General features: G+C 41.3%; 2 protein-coding genes and 1 long non-coding RNA gene across 4 annotated transcripts; 2 read left to right on the top strand and 1 right to left on the bottom strand.

Annotated features, from left to right (window-relative positions):
• Window positions 1-438: 438 nt before the first annotated feature.
• Window positions 439-5958, bottom strand: mok (MOK protein kinase). Of its 2 annotated transcripts, none has more exons than XM_083550930.1 (12): window positions 5648-5958; window positions 5334-5448; window positions 4826-4915; window positions 4655-4725; window positions 3979-4057; window positions 3795-3843; window positions 3497-3675; window positions 3307-3408; window positions 2618-2791; window positions 1574-1697; window positions 1255-1449; window positions 439-1166 (listed from the first exon to the last, which is right to left on the bottom strand). In XM_083550930.1, the coding sequence occupies exons 1-12, from the start codon at window positions 5652-5654 to the stop codon at window positions 1089-1091; spliced, it is 1263 nt and encodes a 420-aa protein (XP_083407056.1). In that variant the 5' UTR covers window positions 5655-5958; the 3' UTR covers window positions 439-1088. The 2 variants fall into 2 exon arrangements, with proteins under 2 accessions (XP_083407056.1, XP_083407055.1); XM_083550929.1 differs by having other exon boundaries at window positions 1255-1452; window positions 5648-5851.
• Window positions 5959-9444: 3486 nt separating this feature from the next.
• nemf (nuclear export mediator factor) lies at window positions 9445-27843 on the top strand. Its single transcript, XM_083550847.1, has 32 exons — window positions 9445-9581; window positions 9861-9929; window positions 12474-12576; window positions 12667-12792; window positions 13582-13730; window positions 14276-14343; window positions 14431-14520; window positions 15087-15160; window positions 15243-15313; window positions 15397-15472; window positions 15560-15700; window positions 16664-16872; window positions 17158-17343; window positions 17775-17838; window positions 17942-18030; window positions 18111-18214; window positions 18290-18352; window positions 19168-19280; window positions 19373-19430; window positions 19763-19821; window positions 20633-20753; window positions 21091-21409; window positions 22210-22252; window positions 22375-22424; window positions 22507-22651; window positions 22916-22993; window positions 25084-25269; window positions 25503-25541; window positions 26428-26534; window positions 27278-27321; window positions 27417-27496; window positions 27583-27843. The coding sequence occupies exons 1-32, from the start codon at window positions 9523-9525 to the stop codon at window positions 27658-27660; spliced, it is 3261 nt and encodes a 1086-aa protein (XP_083406973.1). The 5' UTR covers window positions 9445-9522; the 3' UTR covers window positions 27661-27843.
• On the top strand, window positions 15709-16037 carry LOC310731400. The gene is made up of 2 exons (XR_014535190.1): window positions 15709-15827; window positions 15859-16037. It is a non-coding gene; the product is annotated as an uncharacterized lncRNA (long non-coding RNA).
• Window positions 27844-27902: the final 59 nt, after the last annotated feature.

Below are 27902 nucleotides of genomic sequence, written 5' to 3'. Positions count from 1 at the left end.
CTGATCTACACACTCAGTGTATGAGAGATAGGAGGAACCTCTGGGAGAACCCAAAGCCTTGATACAAAATGAAAGTGTGAAGTGATGGTCTTTTCCAGATTCACTTAAATCAGTACAAATCCATAGTGTAAAAGACTCGAGTGTAATTACAGACTCCGGTTTCTCATATTAAGCTCAGGCAGATCTCATCAGATCTCATAGTCTTTCTTCATCCCAGAGATATTAGATATGAAACCTTGTCACTACATGATTCCTCTAAACTGGATTATTGTCTCTGGATTTAGAGGGTTACGGTTCTGGTTAATTGGGACATTTGGATTCTGGAGGTTTTGGATGCTTTTATCGGTTAGTTTCATGAACAATGCGTGAGCTGAACCCACAATCCCTACTTTATAGTGTACCTTCATTTGAGATGTTTCTCCAGAAAGTGCTTCCACATGACCATGAACTTTCTCCATGTGTATTTATTTTAGTTAAAAAGGTCAATTATACAAATTCTCACGTCTACATTTATGAGTCTGTTGTGAAGATCCTGATGTTCACAGCTGGAGATGGACTGCAGAAGGACACATTTAATAATGAAGGACAGTTTTGAAGGTGTTTTATACTGTTTTTGGGGTTAATCTGTTCATCTACCTGATTCAATTCACCAATCAAATTAATAACAACTTTATTACAATTTTATTTATTAGCCACTGAACTGTTTAGTAGTTTTTTAATGAACATTTATATACAAAGATCAGCTTTTAATTCTACCTGAGAAGTAAAAGAGCTGAAATAAACCTGTGTGTATCAGAACACAGTGTTTATCTGATTGAGTCGCACTGATCTTTTTTTTCTCCACTAGAAATGTATCCCAAGTGCACTTTATGGTGAAAGGCGATTGGATTGGGACGCAGCCCAGGTGTTCTGATGCCACGTGGACGGGGGGATTATGGATCTGATATTAGTAATACATCTGTACATGATTACATGGAAAAGTTTTGGTCATATGAAGGCGTCTCTCCAGACTGCACAGTTTAATGCTCCAAATGTTCCAACACTTCTGGAACGTTGTTATTTGCACAGCTGCATTTGTGGGCTGGACGTCAGTAGCCTTTACCTTTTCTTTCCAGAGGAGGCATATAGAAGCTCTTTAAAGCTGAGCTGTGTGGCTCTTCCCTGGCCTGCAGGAAAGAAAGCTAATAAAAGACACTGAAGGAGGAAGAAGGAAGAAGGACACATATACACACCAGTTGTGTCCTCAGCATTTACCTTCAGTGGACGAGAATGGCACTTTTTGGAGGTGATGGCTGGCAGCAGCCCCTGGTGTGGTACAGATAAAGCAGGCAGGCTGGACACGGGGTAGGGCACTTTAGGAGTGTTCACTCCCACCATGAGCTTCGGAAGCTCCACAGGATAACGAGGCAAGACGTGTCTGCTGAGGGGTTCGGCCACATGCTTTAACTGCTGCTGAAAAAAAAACATTTATGAATTCGAAGAAGAAGATGCTGCTTTCTGCATAGCGTCTTCAGATCTTACTGCTGCTGGTAACATTTTCCGTGTTGAAGTGGAAACGGAAGAGGCGACGTACCTGCCGTCTCCCCTGCCGTGTGCTGCACCAGAACTGCTGCACTGATCCTGGAGTCGCGCTGCTGCTGCTTTCCTCAACAACCCCAAAAGTCCTGTGGAGCCCTAAAGCTCTCCTTTCTGCCAGACTGTAGAGAGAAGCAGAATGTAGAAGCTGATATACAGTAAATAGAGTAAAAGATATTCATATGTACTGTAATTAAACCAATGCTGTAAGTCATGTGGGATTTTCTCTCAATCGCCTGATGGTAAAAAACTCTGTGATGTCTCTCTGTTGGTCCTCAGGATCCAGTAGCACTTTTCTGATGAAAGCACTGAAGAGTCTGTGTCTCTGTACTGCACTTTTTGGTTCTGGTCCATGGTACCTCCAAATCAGGCACTGATGTTCCCTGTGAGAAGACTTTCCACAGCACCAGAACCATTAGATCCTTTCCCATGACATTGCCGTTACTGCCCCAGGAGAGTAAGTTCACCGTTTAACTGGTTCAGGGTGTCTCCAGAGGCTCAGAGTGTCTCCAGAGGCTCAGAGTTTCTCTCGATGCTTAGAAAGAACATTGAAATTTAAATCTATTCCAATGTTTATTTAAGTGTTTTGTGGACAGAAGCTGCCTAAACTAAGATTCACTACATTTATCTTCATACACCCTCATACAGAATTCCTGCTTCAGAGAAACTGCTCAGTTTTGGCCGTGAGGTGAATCAGCATGTGTGCAGGAATGCTGAGATTAACACACACTTTATAACTCACATAAACTCCTTTTATAACTTCTAACTCAGCTGTGGACTCAAACCTGCTGCCTTCAGTCTCCACTACAGACCACAATCCACTGTCCACTGTCCATCTGTCTACAACTACAGACGTTCTTCATGAACAAAACTGTGCAGATGGACACCTGCATTACACTTGGCTGTCATTTATCAGGATTTACTGCATATCAATGATCTCAAATTCTATGAAGTGTTCATGAGATTTATTGTTTTTTTGCGATTGTATTTTGATGTAATTCTACAGCTGTGTGGCAGATGCCAGACACCAGGTGCTTCTTACCGTAGATCTCTAAAACAGGTGTGCTGCAGTGCTGTACGTGGACTTATGCGTTCATCTGGATCATACGCCAGCATCTGATAGAGTAAAGAGAGGCTAGGAGCTGAGCAGTGAGGGATCAGACGAGAAAGTCCACAGCCTTTCCGAGGCACGAAATCAAACGCCATCACACGAGACCTGAAACAGGAGGAGACACGTTCCAGCAAAACAAGTCAACAAGATGTATGAGGAGAACTGGACTGGTTTATTTATCACAGAAACCCACACAGCAAACATGTCAGTAGCAGATGTGTTTCTGTCCTCACAACCTGAACACACACACACACACACACACACACACACACACACACATATACACACACACACAGAGTTCTAAATACTATAAAGGTCATTTAATAATATATTTTTATTAAAGTTTTGTTTCTGCTTTGAAATAAAACTGAAATAATTCCAGAAAGTGAAACTGAGGTAAATGCAGACGATCGTGTTTTATTGTGATGGAATTTTCTGACTGCTTTAATACTCTTCTCCTGGTATGTTCATGTTGAGGGCTTCACTTTCACTTTTCACACAGTTAAAACATCTACACATAAAGCCATGACTTTAATTGGAAAGTCTGTTGACTGAACTGTTTGGCAGATCGTTCAGTAAATGATCTTCACTCAGAAGCCTGAGTTCCAGTTTACACTCACTGTTTGAACTTCTGGAGAACTGCGCTGTCTGGTGTCCCCAAAACCTCATGAATCTTGGACACCTGATTCACCTCATTAGTCCCTGGGAACAAAGGATTCAAGCTGGAAGACAACGAAATACAGCAATAAATTAGAAACCAATCAATAATGTTTTAGAAGACTGCATGTGTTAAATGTAGAAATAACACACCTGAGAATTTCAAAAAACACACAACCTGCACTCCACATGTCCATTTTGAGGGAGTAGTGTCCGTCTGTAAGCAGACATTCTGGAGCTCTGTACCAGCGTGTGGAGATATATTCTGTGTGAGGTGGTTTGCAATACACACTCCTGGAGGAGCCAAAGTCTGCTAGTTTCAGGACGTCACGCTATAAAAAAAAACAGAGAATTATTGAAAAGTAAAGTTTACTTTTGGGAATTTTAGCATTTAAAATAAATGAGTTAATTTTAAACGAAACAATTATTGAGTCCTGGACTTATTGCTTACTTTAATTAAAATATTCTCTGGTTTTACGTCTCTGTGGAAAATCCCATTGCTTATATAAGAGAAAAAAAGAACAGATGAACCCTGTACAATGTAAAAGTCAAAGTGCTAATGGGTGAAAAAGAAAACACACAAAAGCACGGTACGTATTTATTAAAGAGTAAATAAAAGCAGGGAGAGATCCTACCTGTGCATATGATCTAGAGCTTTACAAAGCTGATACATGTAGATTTTCACTTTGTTTTCAGGTAAAGGATACTGTCTTCCTACAACAACACAAAGACACAATCCCCATCTGTAGGATAAGAACTAAACAAATACCCACATGTAAACTACACGGCCAGAGCAGATGCCAGACTGGGATCTTGACCCTGATATGTGGTCATGGCCACAGTTCCTAATGTATTTTTCTACTTTACTGTTCTTCACTGGACCTAATGGCTGTAGATCAAACCTGTTCCAGCATGACAATGTCCCTGAGCTCCATCAAAAACACAGAAATGCTGAGGAAGACCTTCTTGATCAGCACAAATCTCACTAATGACCACAGCAATATTCCAGAATCCCAGTGACGTGTTTATACAATTAGATGTTCAACAAGCACTTATGGATGTCATGAGCAGGTGTTTTGCTTCGCACCAAACAAAATGTCGTTTTCTTTCTATAATTCAGTTTTAAATTGTGTCAATTTAAAATAAATATTATAAGCTACACTGTTTGGCCACAAAGTGAATTATAGAAGGAAAACTACATTATGTTTGGTGCCAAGCAAATCATTCTGTTTATACACACAGTAGTACTGGTTTAAAAGCTTACATGATACAAAACACTTATTCTTTTCAAATAAATAATATTTCAAATACCTCTAATCAACTCATATATATTCATCTCCATAAGTTCACAGATCAAAGACAAGGTTCTTGTATCTTGGTCACTGAAAAGAACATAATAAATCAATCATTTAAAGTAAAATACAGGAAAATCTTTAGAAAATGACATTTATTCATTTTATTTTCAAACTGTTGTGTACTTACAATATAACTTCATGAAGCTGCAGGATATTAGGATGTAAACTCAGTCTCTTCATGGCTTGGACCTCACGGAGGTTGTGTGCCTGTTCCAGACTGGGTAAAGAAGTTCGCTTACAGAAATGCTTAAGACACGACTTAAATATCAGTTATTCAGCATGTCCATTTCACATGAAGAGCGCTTGGAGGAGGTCTGGTCAGACACACTGAATAGAGAGGAACCCTCACAGACACCACTGGGGTGAGGAGGCTTTTCCAGGATGTTAGTGCGCCATGTTGTACATTCGATTTTATTTATGCCTATTCAAATTACAGTGTTGGGTAGAAACATACACACCTCTATGTTCATCTGTTGTGTGTGTGTATATACGTATATGAGCTACTGCCCTCCCCTGCTAATCCCCCAATCCAGCCCTCCCCCTCCCCCCGCCCTCCCCCTGCCCTCCCTCTGCCCCTCCCCCCGCCCTCCCCCTGCCCTGTAAAGGCTGACAGGGGTGAAGTAGCAGTGCTGTACCTGGGAATGGGCTGCTTCATGGTTTTACACGCATAATGTTTCCCGTCCTTCAGACTCTGTACCTTCGTCACCTGGGAAAACGTTCCTTCTCCGATTTTCTTTATTACTCTGTAATCTACACAGAAATACAGATGTGTTCTTCATTTTAAAACATGCCACATTTCCACATGTACACTGTTTAAGGACTAAGATGTTTGTGTGTGTTTAATGTTTAAATTCCGTGTGGAAACCCTCTAACATCACACTACACCGCTAGCCTAGCCACGCTGCTAACTGCAGCAGATTTCCGTCATTTTCTCAGGTTTCTAACTTACTGTCCATCCTTCAGTCCGAGCCCGAGCTGTGCTGACAGCGCACGAAAAGCGTTCTGTTTGTACTCATTGTTACTACACTCCCCCTGCAGCGTTAATACTACTTTATAAATCTAGCTGAAGCGTCAGTCCGAGTCTCTGACAGGACACACACCGCCTCCTGCCCGCCGCCATCTTGATTTTCTGCTTACAGTAACCCTGGTAACGGCGCGCGCCTGACCTCTGACCCGTTTGCAGAGCCAAACAGGAAAGGTAAACACCACATGACCCGAGTGGAGCAGCGCGCGCGCGCAGGCACGCACACACACACACACACACACACTACTGACTTCCTACTGATCTACTGACATCTCACTGATCTACTGACTTCCTACTGATCTACTGACATCTCACTGATCTACTGACTTCCTACTGATCTACTGACATCTCACTGATCTACTGACTTCCTACTGATCTACTGACATCTTACTGATCTACTGACTTCCTAGTGATCTACTGACATCTCACTGATCTACTGACTTCCTACTGATCTACTGACTTCCTAGTGATCTACTGACATCTCACTGATCTACTGACTTCCCACTGATCTACTGACTTCCCACTGATCTACTGACTTCCTACTGATCTACTGACATCTCACTGATCTACTGACTTCCTACTGATCTACTGACATCTCACTGATCTACTGACTTCCTACTGATCTACTGACATCTTACTGATCTACTGACTTCCTAGTGATCTACTGACATCTCACTGATCTACTGACTTCCTACTGATCTACTGACTTCCTAGTGATCTACTGACATCTCACTGATCTACTGACTTCCCACTGATCTACTGACTTCCCACTGATCTACTGACTTCCTACTGATCTACTGACATCTCACTGATCTACTGACATTTCACTGATCTATTGACTTCCTACTGATCTACTGACATCTTACTGATCTACTGACTTCCTACTGATCTACTGACATCTCACTGATCTACTGACTTCCTACTGATCTACTGACATCTCACTGATCCACTGACCAGTGAATTTATTATATTCTTTATATCTTCATATTCGGGTCCCCTGGTGGTCTAGTGGTTAAGATGCAGCGCTCTCACCGCTGCGACCCGGGTTCGATCCCCGGTCAGGGAACCTTCCCCAGCCACTCTCAGTGCCGGTCCCAAGCCCGGATAAATTGGGGAGGGTTGCGTTAGGAAGGGCATCCAGCGTAAAACATGTGCCAAATCAAACGGACGGAGGATCCGCTGTGGCGACCCCTAACGGGAGAAGCCGAAAGAAAGTTTTATATCTTCATATTCGGTATCTCACTGTGGGATATAGACATCTCCCGTATTGCAGATATGCTGTCAGAAGCAGGCGTCTCAGTGATGTGATCAAATTAACATGAGCTTTCCACCCTTCACCCAAGAGAGTGGAGACGTGTGAGAAATGAAACCATCCCTGTTACGATGATTCCATCTTCTCTCTCTTTTTTCCCCCCACACATTTAGGATGAATTGAAGCCAAAGAAGGCTCTGTGACATCCAGGCTATAAAATCAGACAAGAGTGTGTGGCGAAGCCCAGCATGCTGCTTAAACAGCTTCCACAAGGTGACCAGGCCTCAAGTATAATGAGCTCTCAGCCCTTCTGGAGGCCAAAGACCCATGCTATTATAACCCAATATAATAGCTTCGTATTGGATTATGTTCTATGTAGGAGATGCAACCTGAAGGAGATTGGAGACTGTAAGGTGTTGGCGGGGGACAGTGTAGCTGGACAGCATCGGATGGTGGTCTGTAGGATGGTTTTGGTGGTGAAGAAGAAGAGGAGGAGAGTGAGGACTGAAAGAAGAATAAGATGGTGGAAACTGAAGGAGGAAGACTGTAGTGTGAGATTCAGGGAAGAGGTCAGACAGGAGCTCGGTGGTGATGAAGAGGTGCTGGATGATTGTAAAACTACTGCAGAAGTGATCAGGGAGAAAGCTAGAATGGTTCTTGGTGCAACATCTGGAAATAGAAAGGAAGACAAAGAGAAGTGGTGGTGGAATGAGGAAGTGCAGGAGAGCAGAAGGAGAAAGAGTTTGGAGAAACAGAATTGAGGTCGACAGAGTGATGAGAAAAGTAGGCAGGAGAACAAGGAGATGCAGCAGCAGGTAAAGAGGGATGTGGTGAAAGCCAAGGAAAAGGCATATGAGGAGCTGTAGGAGAAGATGGACACTGAGGAAGGAGAAAAGGATTTGTAGCGATTGGCCAGGCAGAGGAACCGAGCTGGGAAGGATGTGCTGCAAGTTAGAGCAATAAAGGATGGAGATGGAAATGTGTTGACTAGTGAGGAGAGTGTGTTGAGAAGGTGGAGGGAGTATTTTGAGCAGCTGATGAATAAGGAAAATGAGAGAGAAGGTTGGATGATGTGTAGATGGTGAAGCAGGAAGTGGAGTTTTCAACCAGATTGTTCAACAAGATTCTGTAAGGTAAGAAGATGCCTGAGGAATGGAGAAGGAGTGTGCTGGTACTGATCTTTAAGAATAAGGGAGATGTGCAGACCTGCAGTAACTACAGCGGAATTAAGTTGATCAGTCACACCATGAAGTTATGGGAAAGAGTAGTGGAAGCCAGGCTGAGAGAAGAGGTGACCATCTGTGAGCAGCAGTATGGTTTCATGCCGAGGAAGAGCACCACAGACGCATTATTTGCTTTGAGAATGTTGATGGAGAAGTATAGAGAAGGTCAGAAGGAGTTGCATTGTGTTTTTGTGGATTTGGAGAAAGTGTACGACAGGGTGCCGAGAGAGGAGCTGTGGTACTGTATGAGGAAGTCTGGTGTGTCAGAGAAGTATGTGAGGGTGGTGCAGGACATGTATGAGGACAGTGTGACAGCAGTGAAGTGTGCAGTAGGAACAACAGACTGGTTCATGGTGGAGGTTGGACTGCATCAAGGATCGGCTCCGAGCCCTTTCCTGTTTGCAGTGGTGATAGACAGGTTGAAGGACGAGGTCAGACAGGAGTCTCCATGAACTCTGATGTTTGCGGATGATATTGTGATTAGTGGTGAGAGTAGGAAGCAGGTTGAGATGAGCACCACCAGTCTGGAGAAACCCTTAACAGGTACTCTTTTTGAGAAAGGTTTGTCCCAAAAAAAAAGCCGCATTTCTGCCTCACACGCTGGAATCAGCTGAGATGCAACACCGGGAGATAAATGCGATCACCACAATGTGCCTTTTGAACTCAGTTCTTGTAGCGATTATCCTTCCTTTCCCACCTAACGTAAGGTGAAAAAAGAACAGCAGAAGAAAAATATTCACCTCAACAGTGAATATCTCCCTCAAAAAGAAGCAGCTGTGCTTGGAGACGTATCTCCACGGCTCACCCGTGAACAGTTTAGCGGTCACCCTCATCTGCTGAGGATGGATTCCTAAAAAAAAACGGATCTTCTCGGGGAAGAGAAGGAGAATGTGGCAGGGGCCATCAGCAGAGGTGTATATAGAGGTGTGTTGTGAAGATGTGAAGGAGGGACTTCCCTTATCAGTGTCGTGATTGGTCGTGGTGTCGTGTTGACGTGGTGTGATTGGTGCTTCCAGGACTGGACACCCCCGAGGAGAACTTGTCAATTCAAAGGCCCCAAAAACACATTCTTTTTTAATCTGTTGTAAGAAACCTTTAATGTGTTACAATAAAAAATTTATACTTTTCTATGGTTTTGTAGTCTCTCTGTCATTTTTTGTATATGTATTGTGATTATTTATTGTTGAATTCTTGTTTGTCAAAAAAAAAAAAAAAAAAAATTCGAACTCTTGCGCTTGAAAAACATTCAGGCTTGCGTAGGTGGTGGCGCATGCGCAAAGGTGACTGATGCGGGTGTGTTGTGGAGTGTGTAAGTGTGTGAGAAGATGAAAAGCAGGTTTAATACCGTGGACATCAGAGCAGTGATCTCTGAACTCAATCACAAGTAAGGATTAAAACTCTGACACACACATTGCGCACTAATAAAGCTAGCTAACTGCTAACACGTGTTCACCTGGAGGAATTCTCTAACACGCTGTACAGAGAGCACTGATGACGTCATTGTGTTTAACACTAATATTACACGTTAATAAGTGTCACACTCCTGAAGCTGTAATGCTGTAGTTACATGCGGTTTGTGTGTAGAAGAATTTTGGTCCAGTAGCAGATAATGATCTGTATTTGAGTGTGTTTTTGTCTAAAACTCTTTGTTTCTGTAATACAGGTATGTGGGCATGCGAGTGTATAATGTCTATGACATTGACAGTAAGACCTACCTCATCCGCCTGCAGAGGTAAGAACCACAACCCTCTCCATCACTGCACTGTTTCCTCAACAAACTCAAATGTTTGTTTAAATCAGGAGTCAAGAGACCTTTATTTTCATTTCAACTATATATAGCAGACACAGCTCACAGTGACATGAGACAACGTACCTCCAGAACCCTAGAGCTCCACCACTAGGGCTGGGACGATTCACTAATCTGGCGATTCAATACTATCCCGATACTTTTGTGCCGATTCAATACATATTGCGATTCTGTAGCTATTGCGATTCATTGTTTAAATTGTGATTTTTGTTTGCTTAATAAAGATTAGACAATGGCAAATACTTGATCATACCCTTTAAAAGACTGTATATGAGTTATATTAAAAAAAATAATGCATCACATCTTTATTTCAGGAGCACATACATAGAGCATAAAGAACATTGAACCATAAAACTTTTCAAGTACCAAAAACTTGAATATAATATTTAAATGTGCAACAAATAACTAAAAACGATACTCTCTAAAATAAAATAAAAGTGCCGTTAAGCTGTTCCAATGTTCAACTCAGTCAAGGTGCTAAAATACTTCTCTCTCTTCCTCACCTCAGGTGAGAGCTATTATGGCATCTCGTTGAAACGTCTGTTATAAGTTTGTGCACAGGGAGCTCCAGTAACTTTAGTTTTTCCTGCAAAACAGGAAGTCCTGCAGCACTTCTATGGAAATATCCAGTGATACGTCGTACTCATCCGAGTAACTTCGCGACAGCGGGCAGCTTCAGTGCGCGCTGTGAGGCCAGATTATGAGTGTGCGCGTAGCACTTAATATGGAGGAAGCCGGTTAATTGGGCAGTGATAACCATATTAGACACATTGTCTGTGACTAAAGCAGGATCTTTATCCGTTAAACAATTCTCAAAGAGGTTTGCTCCACTGACTTTGCAATAGTTTTGCTTTCTCGCACCAGCTTAAAACGGATACAACGTCATCTAATACAGACAACGACAAAATACGTTTGGCCCTCTGTTGGAATAAAAACAACACAGAGCTCCACCACACGACACGACACAGAGCTCCACCACACGACACGACACAGAGCTCCACCACACGACACGACACAGAGCTCCACCACACGACACGACACAGAGCTCCACCACACGACACGACACAGAGCTCCACCACACGACACGACACAGAGCTCCACCACACGACACGACACAGAGCTCCACCACACGACACGACACAGAGCTCCACCACACGACACGACACAGAGCTCCACCACACGACACGACACAGAGCTCCACCACACGACACGACACAGAGCTCCACCACACGACACGACACAGAGCTCCACCCCACGACACGACACAGAGCTCCACCCCACGACACGACACAGAGCTCCACCCCACGACACGACACAGAGCTCCACCCCACGACACGACACAGAGCTCCACCCCACGACACGACACAGAGCTCCACCCCACGACACGACACAGAGCTCCACCCCACGACACGACACAGAGCTCCACCCCACGACACGACACAGAGCTCCATCACACGACACAGCTCCATCACACAACACGACACAGAGCTCCACCACACGACACAGAGCTCCATCACACGACACAACACAGAGCTCCATCACACAACACAACATATAAAAAACATGGTTTGGTTGTTTCTATAGACATGGATGTTTATGAATTGTATTGAGCGTGTGTTTGAGAGCTTCTATTGAGGAACATAGAGTCGAAAACTGTATAGTGTTCTTCAGAACATCTCCAGCACATCTCCAGGACAAGAGGACCTGCTTATTTACCACATTCATCTGACTTTATTTTATAGCCACTAAATACTGCTGGGCCAAAGCCTGAGCCACTGAAGCAACCTCAGATGCACGTTGAGGCTCTGTGCGGAAACATAATGATGATTAATGATCTGATCACATTTTCTTTATTCCATGCAAATTTCTCTCCAGTCAGAGAGCAGTGTGTGTGTGTGTGTGTGTGTGTGTGTGTGTGTGTGTGTGTGTGTGTGTGTGTGTGTGTGTGTGTGTGTGTGTGTGTGTGCGCGCGCGCGCGTGTGCGCGCGTGTGTGTGTGTGCGTGCGTGCGCGTGCGCGCGTGTGCGCACGTGTGTGTGTGTGTGTGTGTGCGCGCGTGTGCGTGCATGCGAGCACGAGATTCAGCATGTGGAGAGAATTATGTCAATTATCTTTAAAAAAAAAAATGGGGGTTCCCTGGTGGTCTAATGTTCAGGATGCGGCGCTCTCACCGCTGTGGTCCGGGTTCGATCCCTGGTCAGGGAACCGACCCCAGCTATTAGTGTTGCACAAGCCAGGTCACTCTCAGTGCCGGTCCCAAGCCCGGATAAATGGGGAGGGTTTCGTTAGGAAGGGTATCCAGCGTAAAAACATGGGCCAAATCAAACATGCAGATCAAGAATACGGATGAATCGCTGTGGCGCCTTCAATGGGAGAAGCCAGGAGAAAGTTTAGTATCTCTAAAAGGATATGAATGCTGATTTAAGTAACTGCATACGAGATGATTGAAATTGTGTTTTTTGTTCTCCAGGCCGGACAGTAAAGCCGTCCTGCTGGTCGAGTCTGGCATACGGATTCACTCCACAGACTTCGAGTGGCCCAAAAACCTCATGCCCTCTGGGTTTGCTATGAAAGTATGTTGTGTTCTGGTGTGTGATCTTTGATGTGAAATAGTTGTGATGTTTGATGATTTCTGAGTATTTCCTTTTACATTGTTGCTTAAGTGCAGAAAACACCTGAAGTCCAGGAGACTGGTACACATAAAACAGCTCGGTGTGGACCGGATTGTGGACCTTCAGTTCGGCTCTGGAGAAGCTGCGTACCACCTTATAGTTGAGTTGTACGACAGAGTAAGTGAATTTCTGTCTGAGTTTTGGAGAAGGCAAAAGAAAGCATTTTTTTTTTTTCCATATTAATTCTGAAACCTTGAGTATCAGCTGGTACTGGTGTCCAATCATCATCATTATATTCTTTATTTAACCAACACACGATTAAATAATGCATGAAAACATGACAAATTCAATTAAACTATTTTTTTACAATAATTATTTGTAGTGTAAATTGAATAAAGTAAATAAAATAAAAAAAAATTTTTAAAAGGAGAAAATCCGGGCACTTCCACATGTGGAGGGAGTGAATAAATGAAGGATGGAAGGAATGAAGACATTTTTTAAAGTCTGCTGAAATAAATTGAATTCTAACAAATATAAAATATTTAATTAAATTTTTCCATTTATTGAATTTTATTAAAATTTAACTGATTGTACCGAATCGTGAGTTAAAACTGAGGTATGTTCTGAACTGTGCGTTTTGTTTTCCGTTACACTCGTAAACATTTCTACAAACGTGTGTATGCAAGTGTTGGTCAAAAGTATTGGGACCCTACACTGTTCAAGCTAATTGTGGTTCTTCACCTACACCAGTACCTGACTTTACTAACACTCATGTAGCTGAATGAAGTGCAACATCAGTGGAACATCTTCCCAGAAGTGTGGAGCTCATTATAACAGTAAATGGGATTAAATGTAGAACAGGATGTTCAAAAAGCACACACCAGTCTTATCCTCAGGTGTCCACAAACTTGGTGTGTGTGTTCACAGAAGAAGGTCTCATTTCATGTGTGTGGTTTGCATTGGCAGGGGAACATAATCCTGACCGATCATGAGTTTACTATACTGAACCTGCTGCGCTTCCGTACCGCCGAGGCAGAGGATGTGAAAATCGCAGTGAGAGAACGATACCCCATAGAGAATGCTCGACCTTCTGAAGCCCTCATCAGCCTGGAGAGGTGAGAGACAGTCTGGTCTCTAATCAGACTGAACTGGAACAGAGCGTCTAAGTGCTTCTTCACTAGAATTAGCTCCAGACAGATTTATGTTGGCTATGAATCACTAGAACTGAGAGTTTAGAGTTAGAAATGCAATGTTACAGTTTCTAAGAACAGCCAAGTGTGTGTGATTTCTTCTCCTGGCACTGAAATAGATCAGGCTCTTATTTTGGGTTATTTTTATTATAACTAAGCTTCTATTTTAAACATTTCTATAAAAAAACGAAGTAGATACCGGATTCACGTCACACAGGAAATGTATCGTCTCTGGACGTGTGTGAAGTAAAAGAAAACAGTTAAGAAGATGGAGATGTTTTAACCTTCTGCTCTCCACCTCCTACACTGATATTATATTAAATCCAAAAACTAAAGAATGTGAAGGTTTTATTTCACCTCTTATTGCTTTTGGCTGAATTCTTTCTGTACACACGTGTTATTTTAGCCACTGAATCTTCAGAGATTTTTGTGTAATGTTTGTGTTTAATCTTTGCTTTTTTTTTTTGCAGGCTTACAGATATTTTATCCAAAGCTCAGAGTGGAGAGCAAATAAAAAGGATACTAAATCCACACTTCTGTAAGTGTCGCTGTTATGCAGCATATTTTCAACAACGCTGCTTCTAAAAATTTCACTTTTTTGACCGACTTTACTTTTTTCACGCAGCTTATGGAGGCACTCTGATCGAACACTGCCTTATAGAAGTCGGTCTTCCTGGTCTTTTAAAAATGGACAGTCACTTTAACATGTCAGAAGGTTTGTTCTCCTTATACACTGTTTGGCCAAAACTATTGGGACACCCAACTTTCCCTCACAGATGTGCCCTCTCCAAACTGTTACACAAAATTGGACACAATTGTGTCAGATGCTTGAACTAGAAGATCCAAACCTGTTCCAGCATGACAATGCTCCTGTGCACAAAGCCAGCTCCATGAAGATCTGCTTTCCATGGGTTGGAGTGGAAGATCTCCTGCTATAGAACTATAAAGCAGACTGCTATATAGATTGCACCCCAGGAACCTCCTCACCTTCTCACCTACATCACTATCTGACTTCACTAACACCCTTGTAGCTGCATGAATCTCCACAAACCTCCACAAAATCTTCCCTGAAGAGTGGAGCTCATTATAACAGCAAATAGAGAAAATGTGGAATGAGATGTTAGTAAGCACATAGCAATCTTATGGTCAGGTGTCCACAAACTTTTTACCCTGTAGTGTGTTTCCCAATAACTAAAATGTATATAGTGTATATAAAATACTTTTATTACTTCATTTGAGAAGTTAATAACTGTGGTGTTCTGTATTATGAACCCCCAACAGCTGGGCCAAAACTTCTGGAGGCCTTGCAGATGGCAGAGACGTACATGGAGAAAGCAGCAAACTTTGATGGAAAGGTTGGATTTGATATTGAATTTGGATTTGAATGTCGAAGTTCTTTGCAGTTGTTTATTGTGTTGCTCTGATTTTCTATAAAAGGGTTTCATCATTCAGAAAACGGAAAAAAAGCCAAGCATGACTCCAGACAAACCCCATGACGAGTTACTCACGTAAGATTACTACTTTCTATTATTAGTCTTTCTCTTAAAGTGCAGAAGGTTATTTCCTCATGACGCCGTCTTTGGTTTGACAGGTACGAAGAATTTCACCCATTTTTCTTTTCCCAACACTTAAAGAGCTCATATGTTGAATTTGAGTCTTTTGACAAGGTTTGTGGTTCATTTAATAACTGATTTCGATTAAATAATGATAATAATTGTAGTTTATTTATTATTCATCTTTTTTTTATTTCTCAGGCTATCGATGAGTTTTTCTCCAAGATGGAGAGTCAGAAGATTGACATGAAAGCACTTCAGCAGGAGAAACAAGCCCTGAAAAAGCTGGAGAATGTAAGAAAGGATCATGAACAAAGGTTGGAGGCTCTTCACCAGGCTCAGGTGGAGTATTAAAACTGTAATCTTTATTTGCTCACAGTATATTCTCTCCACAGCTGCAGTGATTCTGCAGGCTGCACACTGTGAGCAGGATGATGTTCTCAGGTCACACAGTAACGTTGATGATTTGGTGCTTTGCATTTACATTTGTTTTAAACGAGAGACTTTTGACAGACTTCCTTATCTGTAGTGACTTATATATTTACACTGATCCTGTTTACACCACTGGGCAGTTGAAGATAAAGAGCTTTGCCTGAGGACAGTGGCAGACTGACTGACTGACCTTCTCCCAGGCATCTCAGAACTGATGTGAGACAGAGGGAGAAGCGGGTCATTAGAAGTGACCAAATAAGAAGAAATATACGGAGCAAAAATAAAAAACAAACAAATCTGATACAATATAAAGTTAAATATGAGTCTGTCAACTAAAGAAATATGATTTATTATGAACTTCATGGATATGAATTATTGTAATGTTTTCTTTATGGCTGCAGATGTGTATCATTATTTACATTATTGTTTGTGGGGAAAAAGAGGATGAAGTTTGTGGACACCTGAGCATAAGATCTCTGTGCTTTTCAACATCTCATTCCACATTTGCTGTTCTAATAAACTCCACTGTTCTAAGATGTTGTTCCACTAGATGTAGGAGTGTGTTTGTGAAGATTTTTATTTTATGTTACTTTCACTTTTGGCCAGACAGTGTATGTTTTGACGGCTCTTTTTTGTTAAAATACGTTTGTGGATTCTATTTTGGATTTACTGTGTTGTAAGTTTTGAAATCTTGGAGGATGATTTTTGGTTTTGAGAGAATAAAGAACATTATACTGCAGGAGGGCTTTTGATCTCCAGGTTCAGGGGTTTATACTGTTATTAATATGTAGTTATTCAGTGCTGAAACTGATTCTACTGCTGCTGCAGGGAACAGAAACGTTACTAAATGCAATGCGTATCACTGTTTTGCAGGAGGTGGACCGTTTAAAGGGCGAGTTGTTGGAAATGAATCTCCCCATTGTAGAGCGAGCGATTCAGGTGGTCTGCAGCGCTCTGGCTAATCAGGTGGACTGGGCGGAGATCAGCCTAATTGTTAAAGAAGCTCAAGCAGCAGGAGATCCTGTGGCATGTGCCATTAAAGAGCTAAAACTACAAACCAACCACATCACTATGCTACTGAAGTATGTTCCTGTTACTTCTGTCCCTGAACATTAACATGTGAAGTCCTTTATTCAGCCAGAGATCTTTCTTCTTTATCTTCTTCTTCTTTTTCTTCTTCTTCTTATTCAGCCAAAGATCTTCTTCTTCGTATTATTATTATTCAGCCAGAGTTGTTGTTCTTCTTCTTCAGCCAGAGATCATCATCATCTTCTTCTTTTTCTTCAGCCAGAGATGAACTTTCAGAATTATTAAACATGCTCCTGATTTGAATTTCAGAATTTAAATGAAAAACCTTCATTTTATAGGAATCCATATATTGGCCCAGAGGAAGCAGAGGAAGAGGACGACGGTTTAGAAAATAATAAAGAAGCTTCTGAGCAGCCCAAGAGAAAGAAAAATAAAGATAAAGGACAGAAAGGAAAGATCCAGAAGGATAAACCCATACTAGTGGATGTGGATCTGGGATTATCTGCTTATGCCAACTCAAAGAAGTGAGTAAACCTGAACAGAAACACGATTATATATCACTACAGGAACATTCATCATGTTTGATTATGATTTCAGATTTGTTTGTTTGTTTGTTTTTAACTATAATATATTTTCTTTAGCGAATCGTGAGCTCTAGTTGTGTTGATGTTGTCTAAGTTACATGATGGATCCTATAAGAGAGAAATAAATGAAATAAGAGTCATGGTGATATTATTGAGATTTAATCATTGAGCTGTAAATTAGTGTAAATGCTCGATTGGTTATTTGTTTATCAGAGCGATTGGTCCTGATTTATATTAGTTATGAGTGAATTGTTATAATATTATATGAAGGTTTTCTTGTCTAAATGCTTATAAAAACAATTTAGGAATAAATCAGATAAAAATGAGATGTCAGTAAATCTGTATATTAATAATGAATAAATAACCCTCAGGTATTATGACCACAAACGGAACGCTGCCAAAAAGCAGCAGAAAACAGTAGAGGCAGCAGAGAAGGTAAAAAAGTGATGATAATCAGTACATGAAAATGAAATATTAAAGTATTTGATCTGGGGGGAGGGGGGAATCTGAATAACTGTGGGATGCTAATTTGCTCAAGGCCTTCAAGTCTGCTGAGAAAAAAACCAAGAAAACCCTGAAGGAGGTCCAGACGGTGACGACAATTCAAAAAGCAAGAAAAGTTTTTTGGTGAGCCAAAAGTATTTACGAGCTTTAGAGGTACATTTCACATCACATTCCAAAAATCTGTTGACTTTGTTTTTCTTTAGGTTTGAAAAGTTCTTGTGGTTCATCAGCTCAGAGAACTACCTCATCATCGCTGGACGAGACCAGCAGCAGAATGAGATGATCGTTAAACGTTACCTGCGACCAGGTACAAGAATTTACATTCGATAATGTAGCCCTTTTTATTTTCCTCCATTTACAGTAAAAAAAAATCTTTTCTCAGGGGACATCTACATCCATGCTGATCTTCATGGAGCCACAAGCTCTGTCATCAAAAATCCATCTGGTACAAGGATTTCTTCTTCTCATTTAGAGGCAGTTGCTTTGAGCTTAATGTTGAATTCGACACAGTAATTTGCAGTGATGTAAAAAGTCTTTGTCCTCTTTCTGAATCTGTTTTTTGTCATTTGATATTCAGACTAAATTTCATACAAGACAAAGATCTTTTGAGTAAAATAAAATAAAATGGTGAAATCTGATCTTATTACTTGAAGAAGAGAAATTATTCAAGACCAAAAAAGACCAAAAAAGAAATTGTATTCTAAACAATTCCCTGAATCTAATTGTAGATTATTTTCTTTGAGACTTCACACTTTCAGCCCTGTTCAATCTAAACATCACCTGAACCACACTGAAAGCTCTGAGATGAGAGAGAAAGTGAAAATCATTAGAAGACCAAGAATTTTCCTCTTGAGAGCAGAACTTCTTTTCAGCCAAGTAATAAATGAGCCCAGACAAACATCTTAGGACCTGCATCCCTCACTCACCTCAGTTACGCTCAGCATTCATTAGAAAAGAAGAAGTGTGCAAGAATGACCTTCATGGGGAATATCAGGAGGTTTAGGCTGAGGGTTCCATCACCCATTTAGTAAATTAACACATGATGACCCACAGACCTTTTGAGAAATTGTTCTGTGGACCGAACTTTTTCAAAGACTTCACTACTAATATATCTGATGGAAAGCAGCGTTCCACAGTTAGAACATTATACCAAAATATGGCGAAATGTTTAGGTAGTTTGTGTAAAAGTAGCATCCACATGAGTGCCAGTCCTCAGGTTTCCAGCAGAACATTACTCAGAGTAATGGTTTTTATTTGAAGGTGATCCTGTTCCACCACGCACACTTACTGAGGCCGGAACAATGGCTGTGTGCTACAGTGCTGCTTGGGATGCCAAAGTGATCACCAGTGCTTGGTGGGTTCATCATCACCAGGTGGGCACCAGGCTTTTAATGCTAATGCAGAACTGTATAGAAACTTATTGAACTTTGGTCTGATTGTATTGTTTTTGTGGTGCATTCTGCAGGTGTCCAAAACTGCACCAACAGGAGAGTACTTAACAACAGGAAGCTTCATGATTAGAGGTAAAAGTCATAGCGAGCAGATAACCAGGGTTATAACTGGTGATGTCTTTTCCGTCCACTCAGCGCTTTTGTGGAAGATTTTTCTGCAGTCAATTAGTATTTCCTTTAGTATTGTCAGTAAGATGCTTTTGTGTTAATGTACATGGTATGTGCCCATATTACATGGAAACGTGCGCACACACACACACACACCTGTGACGTCTTTATGAATAGTTCAGCATGTTTTTTTTTAAACTCTTCTTATGGACTATGCTACAGAATAAAGAATCTCAACATTGTCCACCATCAGTGTATTTGTGCTGTACTGTAGTTATCGTCCCATTTTCTCTTAGGGAAGAAGAATTTCTTACCCCCTTCGTATCTTATTATGGGCTTTGGATTTCTCTTCAAAGTAAGTACATCTTACATTTTATAAAAGTAACAGTACAATACTGAACAGCTGTGTTTCTGTTCTACACAGTTCATCAAAAACTGTGCTGATGTTCAGTACAACTGCATGCTTTTGAGGGTGAAATAGTTTTAATAATTCAGACATTAATATTAAGTGATATTTCAGGTACAATATAGCCAAATAGACGCTTTATTTTTGCTCATGTGATGAAGATGGTTGTGAGTCACTGAATAGAGTTTGGTGAATTGCTATGTACAGTGCATGCGGACTGACAGCCAATAAGAATCTAATCATTTCAGTGAACTGTTCATAGAAGTAGAATTATTCTAAATACTTTTTAAATGATAAAATTAGTGGACCAGAAGTAACTGTTGTATAATGTTCCTTATATACAGAGCTATTTGCTGATATTAGCACCTTCGTCTTTAATGTTGAACTTTTTTCTCTTTTATTTAAGAAATGTATAAATAAACTCTGCTTTCATGAACATCAAACAATTGCAACCACATTAAATTTTTTGAAAGAAGTGAATATATGGTGCCCCATAGGGCTATATATTGCCCCATTGGCAAGAGAAAGGAGTTAAAGTGTAACTGGAAATGTTCTGAATCCATCTTAACTGCCATAATGGACTGTGATATCTTCAAGTATCACAGCAGGAGAGTTGCAGAAGATTTTCTTGGGGTCAGAAAGTTTCCAGAACTACAATCCTTCAGCACTCATTGTGTGACTGTATAAGGAGTTGATATTTCAGAAAAGATGAAATATTTTGCAGTAAATGTGCTGTATGAGGTCGTGTTTGTGCCTGTAGGTGGATGAGCAGAGTGTGTTTAGACACCGGGGGGAGAGGAAGGTTAAAACTCTGGAGGAGGACGTGGAAGAAATGAGCTCCAGTACGGCAGAGCTTTTAGAAGAGGGAGAGGAGCTGCTGGGTATTTCTATTATTTTATTATGTAAATTAAATGTAATCTATAACATTTGTATGTGTTGCTTGATATATTTTATGTTTATTTTCACACGATGTATAATTTACAGAATTATTTAGACAATTAACACTACCAAAAAGTTTATTTTATTTATATAATCACTAATTCTTATTTTGAGTGAGACTTTTGATAGTTTGACTGGTTTGAAGCTAATTAAAGGAATATATATATATATATATATATATATATATATATAATTTTTATATATATATATATATATATATATATATATATATATATATATATATATATATAAAGCCGTTACATACTTTCTTCTTCCCAGGAGACGACAGTGCAAATGAAGGAGAAGCCGGGGGTGAAAACACATCAGAGGAAGATAATATAGAAGAAGCACAAGATAAAGATATTCCACAAAGTGTGCAAGCAGAAGAGAACATCGAAGCTACTGAGGAGCAGTCAGGAGAAATCCAGATTGAGACACCAAATCAAGAAGAAGAAGAGGAGGAGGAAGAGGAGCAGGAGGAGGTTAATGAACAGAAAAGAGAAAAAGGGATTGATGAAGAGACCAAGAGTGAGGAGGAGAGTACCGACCTCAGTTTTCCAGATACCAAAATCCTGCTCACACACCTTCAGTCTAGCAGGTAAAACTGAACAGTAACCTTTTAACATATACATTTTTTCATTTGTAAAATGTTTTCATGTTCTAAATAAAATCACTTACGAACTGGACATGTGTCCCGGGACGGTGCAGTGTGTCCCGGGACGGTGCAGTGTGTCCCGGGACGGTGCAGTGTGTCCCGGGACGGTGCAGTGTGTCCTGGGACGGTGCAGTGTGTCCTGGGACGGTGCAGTGTGTCATCTTTTTAATACAGACACTTAAGCATAATAAATGTCTGGTCTAAAGCAGCACATGTTCGTCTACTGTCTTACTTAATTACTGTTTCTCCTTTAATTACTCACGTGTTTGTAGATACTCCACTTTTAATACCTACTTGATGTAGTTTGGGCATTGGTCAGTGTTTGCTTTTATAATTGTCTTTTTAAATCCCAGATATGATCTTCTTCTTTTGGCTTCTCCCATTAGGGGGCGCCACAGGGGGTCATCAGTCTCCATACCCCCCTGTCCTCTCTTTCTGCCTCTTTCACACCAACTACCTGCATGTCTTCCCTCACCACATCCATAAACCTCCTCCTTGTTCTTCCTCTTTTCCTCCTTCCTGGTGTCTCCATCCTCAGCATTCTCCTATTGATATACCCCATGTCCCTCCTCTGCACATGTCCAAACCATCTCAATCTCTCCTCCCTCACCTTGTCTCCAAAACATCCTACATGCGCTGTCCCTCTAATAAACTCATTTCTAATCCTGTCCATCATCATCACTCAAAACAAACATCTCAACATCTTAAATATAAATATATAAAGCTTTATTTTTGCATTGTAGGGGAATCACCAACGCTGGTTTCAAACAAGATGTTTCATCACAGGTATATTTTAAAGCAGCTTAATTCTTCTGTAATATAAACCAGTTGATAGATTAATTATACTGAAATTAATTAAAATCTAAAGATGCATCAATATCTTCATAAGTGATTTCTCCTTCCAACAGGACGTCACTGCAGCACACAGCAGAAAGTACATGACTGCAAAGCAGAGAAGGTAAAAACCTCAATATAGATCAAATCATATCTTATAATGTAACGTGTCAAAATATCCAGAAGCTCAATTAGTGTGTCTACAGGGATATGAAGAAGAAGCAAAAACAGGGGAGCATTGAACATCTGGAAGAACCTGAGATGAAAAAAGAGGAGATCCAAAGTATTTCTGCAACCAGCCAGAGTTTTAAGAGTGGAGGAGCTGCTCAGCCTCTGAAGAGAGGACAGAAGGTCACACTGCATCACATCTAAATATTCATCAATAGGAACTTACATGAACTGATTCTGTGAGATCAGACAAGTTTAGTTTGGAAGCAACAAATAAAAAATGTATGAACAAAATCTGAGACATGCAGCAAAAACTTGATTGGAAATTTCACAGAATGACAGAAGAACTTTTTAATCTTCTATCTGGGGAAAAGGCCAATAAAATATAATAAATATCAGGGCTACAAAAGACATTAATGTGGTTTTGTATTGTTTGTTTCCATTTAGAACAAGCTGAAGAAAATCAAGGACAAATACAAAGACCAGGATGAGGAGGACAGAGAGATTATGATGAAGCTACTTGGGGTTAGTAGTGTTTTTTTCCCCTCCATTAGTGAATTTGGTTTGGGTCTCATTTGCACTCCCACACTTTATGTACATTACTGATCCTTAGCCCTATTTATTACCCACACTGTCTATACTGTCTCACGCTGTCTATACTGTCTCACGCTGTCTATACTGTCCCACGCTGTCTATACTGTCTCATACTGTCTCACGCTGTCTCACACTGTCTATACTGTCTTACGCTGTCTCACACTGTCTATACTGTCCCACACTGTCTATACTGTCTCACGCTGTCTATACTGTCCCACACTGTCTCACGCTGTCTGTACTGTCTCACGCTGTCTGTACTGTCTCACGCTGTCTATACTGTCCCACGCTGTCTCACACTGTCTATACTGTCTCACGCTGTCTATACTGTCCCACGCTGTCTATACTGTCCCACGCTGTCTATACTGTCTCACGCTGTCTCCCGCTGTCTATACTGTCTCCCGCTGTCTATACTGTCCCACACTGTCTATACTGTCCCACGCTGTCTATACTGTCCCACGCTGTCTATACTGTCCCACGATGTCTCCCACTGTCTATACTGTCTCATGCTGTCTATACTGTCTCATGCTGTCTATACTGTCCCACACTGTCTATACTGTCTCACGCTGTCTATACTGTCCCACACTGTCTATACTGTCTATACTGTCTATACTGTCCCACACTGTCTATACTGTCTATACTGTCTCACGCTGTCCCACACTGTCTATACTGTCCCACACTGTCTATACTGTCGCACACTGTCTATACTGTCTCACGCTGTCTATACTGTCCCACACTGTCTCACGCTGTCTGTACTGTCTCACGCTGTCTATACTGTCCCACGCTGTCTCCCACTGTCTATACTGTCCCACACTGTCCCACGCTGTCTGTACTGTCCCACGCTGTCTGTACTGTCTCACGCTGTCTATACTGTCCCACACTGTCTATACTGTCCCACACTGTCTCACACTGTCCCACGCTGTCTGTACTGTCTCACGCTGTCTGTACTGTCTCACGCTGTCTATACTGTCTCACGCTGTCTATACTGTCCCACACTGTCCCACGCTGTCTATACTGTCCCACGCTGTCTCCCGCTGTCTATACTGTCTTACGCTGTCTATACTGTCTCATGCTGTCTGTACTGTCCCACGCTGTCTGTACTGTCTCATGCTGTCTCACGCTGTCTATACTGTCTCACGCTGTCTATACTGTCCCACACTGTCTCACACTGTCCCATGCTGTCTGTACTGTCTCACGCTGTCTGTACTGTCTCACGCTGTTTATACTGTCTCACGCTGTCTATACTGTCTTACGCTGTCTCCCACTGTCTTACGCTGTCTATACTGTCTCATGCTGTCTATACTGTCTCACACTGTCTGTACTGTCCCACGCTGTCTATACTGTCTGTACTGTCCCACGCTGTCTATACTGTCCCACGCTGTCTATACTGTCTCACGCTGTCTCACACTGTCTATACTGTCCCACCCTGTCTATACTGTCCCACGCTGTCTCACGCTGTCTGTACTGTCTCACGCTGTCTCACGCTGTCTATACTGTCTCACGCTGTCTGTACTGTCTCACGCTGTCTGTACTGTCTCACGCTGTCTCACGCTGTCTATACTGTCCCACGCTGTCTATACTGTCCCACGCTGTCTATACTGTCTCACGCTGTCTATACTGTCTATACTGTCTCACGCTGTCCCACGCTGTCTGTACTGTCTCATGCTGTCTTACGCTGTCTATACTGTCTTACGCTGTCTATACTGTCTCATGATGTCTATACTGTCTCACGCTGTCCTACGCTGTCTGTACTGTCTCACGCTGTCTGTACCATCTCACGCTGTCCCACGCTGTCTATACTGTCTCACGCTGTCTATTCTGTCTCACGCTTTCTATTCTGTCTCACGCTGTCTATACTGTCTCACACTGTTTTGTCTTGTGTTGTCTGTTTTTGTCATGTATAGTTTTATTTATGTCTGTACCTTTTGAGAGTCACTAACAGCTGGAACCAAATTCCTTGTGTGTCAACACGCTTGGCCAATAAACCTGATTCTGATTCTGAAATATAGAGTTTTTATGTGCAGTCTGCAGGCTCTAATAAAGAAGAGAAGGGCAAGAAAGGAAAAAAGGGAAAAGAGGAGCCAGTGAAGCGAGCATCTCAGAAACCTGCTCAAAAACCCAGAGTTCCAGCAGCTGTGGTGAAGAAAGATGAGGATCCAGGGGCTGATCACAGCCAAGCTGGACAGCAGAGCACAGAACAGGACGACAAGGTAAGAGCAGCTGATTTACTGTGCCAGAAGTATTGTCCTTCACACCATACCAGGAGATTAAAATGCTGTGAAGCTGACGTTGGAAAGGTTTAATGATAGAAAGATGCAAAATCACGTGTAAATCACGTGAATTTCTCCAGGACGTTTGTGAGACTGTTTGTATTGTTGTTGGTTACAAGCTTTTTGTTAAGTTTTATCTTAGACAACGATGATGAAGCGTTTCTTTTCTACAGGATGGTGATGATTTGGATCAGGAGAATCCTGGAGCAGAGGTAAACAAAAACCTGCGGTTATCCATCGAACTTGACCATGAAGTACATAAAGTTTGTTCACATTTAAAAGTAAAACTGCAGTGTGCATTTTACTCCTCGACTATTTCACGAGTTCTTAATTTCTACACGTTTTGTGATCCAGGAATTCGAAACAGTTTAAAACAAGACTATTGTAGTTTGTGTTAAGAAAAGAAAAATGAAATGGTAGAAATCTTCTCACATCTTCGCTCAGACTGATCATTTAATATTATGGGTATAATTCAAATATAATTCATACGTTCCAGCGGTTCTGTGGGTAATGTTGCTGCTTCACAGCTCCAGAAACCTGAACTTGAGTTTGATCTTAGGTCAGTGTCTGTGTGGAGTTTCTGTGTGTGCGTCCACATGAGAGAAATATCAGTAGATAAACAATGCTATGCTAAATCATCTGGAATATGTGTGTTTTCCAATAGACTGGTTTCCCATCCAAACTGTATTCCAGCCTTGTGTCTGTGATGGGCTACAGATCCACCATGAGTCTGAAAAGAATCAATAAAAAAAAAAAAAATAATATTCATAATAATTAATCAGTTGATTTTAACATCAGATGTAATTCTTTTGAGGTGCACAGGAGCAAATCTGACATTTTTCTAAATGCTGTTTATTTATCGAAACAAACCCATGGAACATGTTTTGGCGTGTGTACTTTCTTTCTTTTACAGTCTTAATACCATGAATCTTGAATGCAGTAACTAAAATATCAAGAACTGACAAAATACTGCCGTGCGTCTGCTGTCCGTCTGCCGTGCGTCTGCCGAGTGTCTGCCGTGCGTCTGCCGTGCGTTTAGTGAACTCTGGGGGTATAAATTCTTTATTGTGCTCGTTTATTATTTAATTTTTTCTTTAGGAACATGAAGATTTTCTTGACAGTCTCACTGGTCAGCCACATCCAGACGATGTTCTACTCTTTGCAGTACCTGTGTGTGCACCTTACACAGCTCTCTCCAGTTACAAGTACATATCTATCCTTTATTACAATACACACTATAGGGCCAAATGTTTGTGGACACCTGAGCATAAAAGTGCTATTAGCTTTTCTTTTTTTTTTTAACATCTTATTCTACATTTATTTTCCATGTGCTGTTATAATGAGCTCCACTCTTCTGGGAAGATGTTCCACTAGATGTTGGAGTGTGTTTGTGTAGAGTCCTGCATCTACAAGTGTGTTAGTGAAGTCAGGTAGTGATGTGGGTGAGGTTCCTGGGGTGCAGTCAGCGTTCACACTCGTCCCAAAGGTGGTCAGTAGTGTTGGAGCTATATGGCAGGAGATCTTCCAATCCAACACATGGAAAGCAGATCTTCATGGAGCTGGCTTTGTGCACAGGGGGATCATCATGCCGGAACTGGTTTGTGTCTCTAAGTTCAAGTGAAGGCAAAAGTTCATCCTACAGCATCCATGGACATCCGACACAATTGTGTGTCTCCAACTTTCTGCAACAGTTTGTTAAACATCTGCAGAGGAAAAGTCAGGTGTCCCAAAACGTTTGTCTTTATAGTGTATTTCAGTGCAGAGTTCACACACCTGTACACAACCTACACCTACTGTGAACAATACTGTGTGTGTAAATATCACACTGAGAGCAGGATCACTGCTTCACTGAACCTCTTCCAGATCTACTCTCTTTGTCAGATCCTATAAATAGATCAATAATTACTATCTGCATATTATTATATCATGAGCCTCTTTTTTCCCTCAGGCATAAAGTTAAACTGACTCCTGGGACACAGAAGAAAGGAAAAGGTATTAAAAATTATTATTTGTACTGTTTTCTTGTTTTTGTTGTTGTTGTCAGTATTTCTTTTGATATGTAAATTATGACCATTGAACTCTGCCAGCTGCTCGAACTGCTGTGTTCAGCTTCATGCATGCGAAAGAAACCAGTGCCCGAGAGAAAGACCTGTTCCGCAGTGTGAAGGTTTGACTCTCCTACATTTACTCACATCTGATCAACATTGGGTGTAAAATTAATATTAATGAAATAAAAATACTTTATTTATACAGGACACGGATCTGTCACGCAACATGCCTGGCAAAGTGAAAGTATCTGCTCCGAACCTTCTGGCAGCAAAAAAGAAGTAAATGTCTGTAATACTGGTTCAGGTGGAGACCATATTGATCTGATCAAGAAAACCCTCAGCCGGTCCACGTCCTGTATGTGCTCGTCTTAAAGGAGCTTGGATGTTGTATCATAAATGTTAAATTACAGTTAATTAACACACAAATAAAAGACAATAATTCCACACCTTTATAGTTGTGTATCGCCGAGGGGGAAATACGGGTCTTTCTATTCGTTTAAATGAGTTTTAAGTGATTCTGCTACA

The sequence above is a fragment of the Silurus aristotelis genome (genome assembly GCF_946808225.1).
Source record: "Silurus aristotelis genome assembly, chromosome: 9".
NCBI lineage: Eukaryota > Metazoa > Chordata > Actinopteri > Siluriformes > Siluridae > Silurus > Silurus aristotelis.
This window is presented reverse-complemented; position numbering and strand designations above follow the sequence as displayed.

Coding starts and splice junctions, on each gene's coding strand:
- mok (XM_083550929.1), bottom strand. Junction 4,916..5,333: donor ATGAAGCAGCCCATTCCCAG/GTACAGCACTGC, acceptor TTCTTTACCCAG/TCTGGAACAGGCACACAACC. Junction 1,453..1,573: donor CACGGCAGGGGAGACGGCAG/GTACGTCGCCTC, acceptor TTTTTTTTTCAG/CAGCAGTTAAAGCATGTGGC.
- nemf (XM_083550847.1), top strand. CDS start 9,523: ATGAAAAGCAGGTTTAATACCGTGGACATCAGAGCAGTGATCTCTGAA. Junction 19,431..19,762: donor AGGAAGCTTCATGATTAGAG/GTAAAAGTCATA, acceptor ATTTTCTCTTAG/GGAAGAAGAATTTCTTACCC. Junction 25,542..26,427: donor AGGAGAATCCTGGAGCAGAG/GTAAACAAAAAC, acceptor TTTTTTCTTTAG/GAACATGAAGATTTTCTTGA.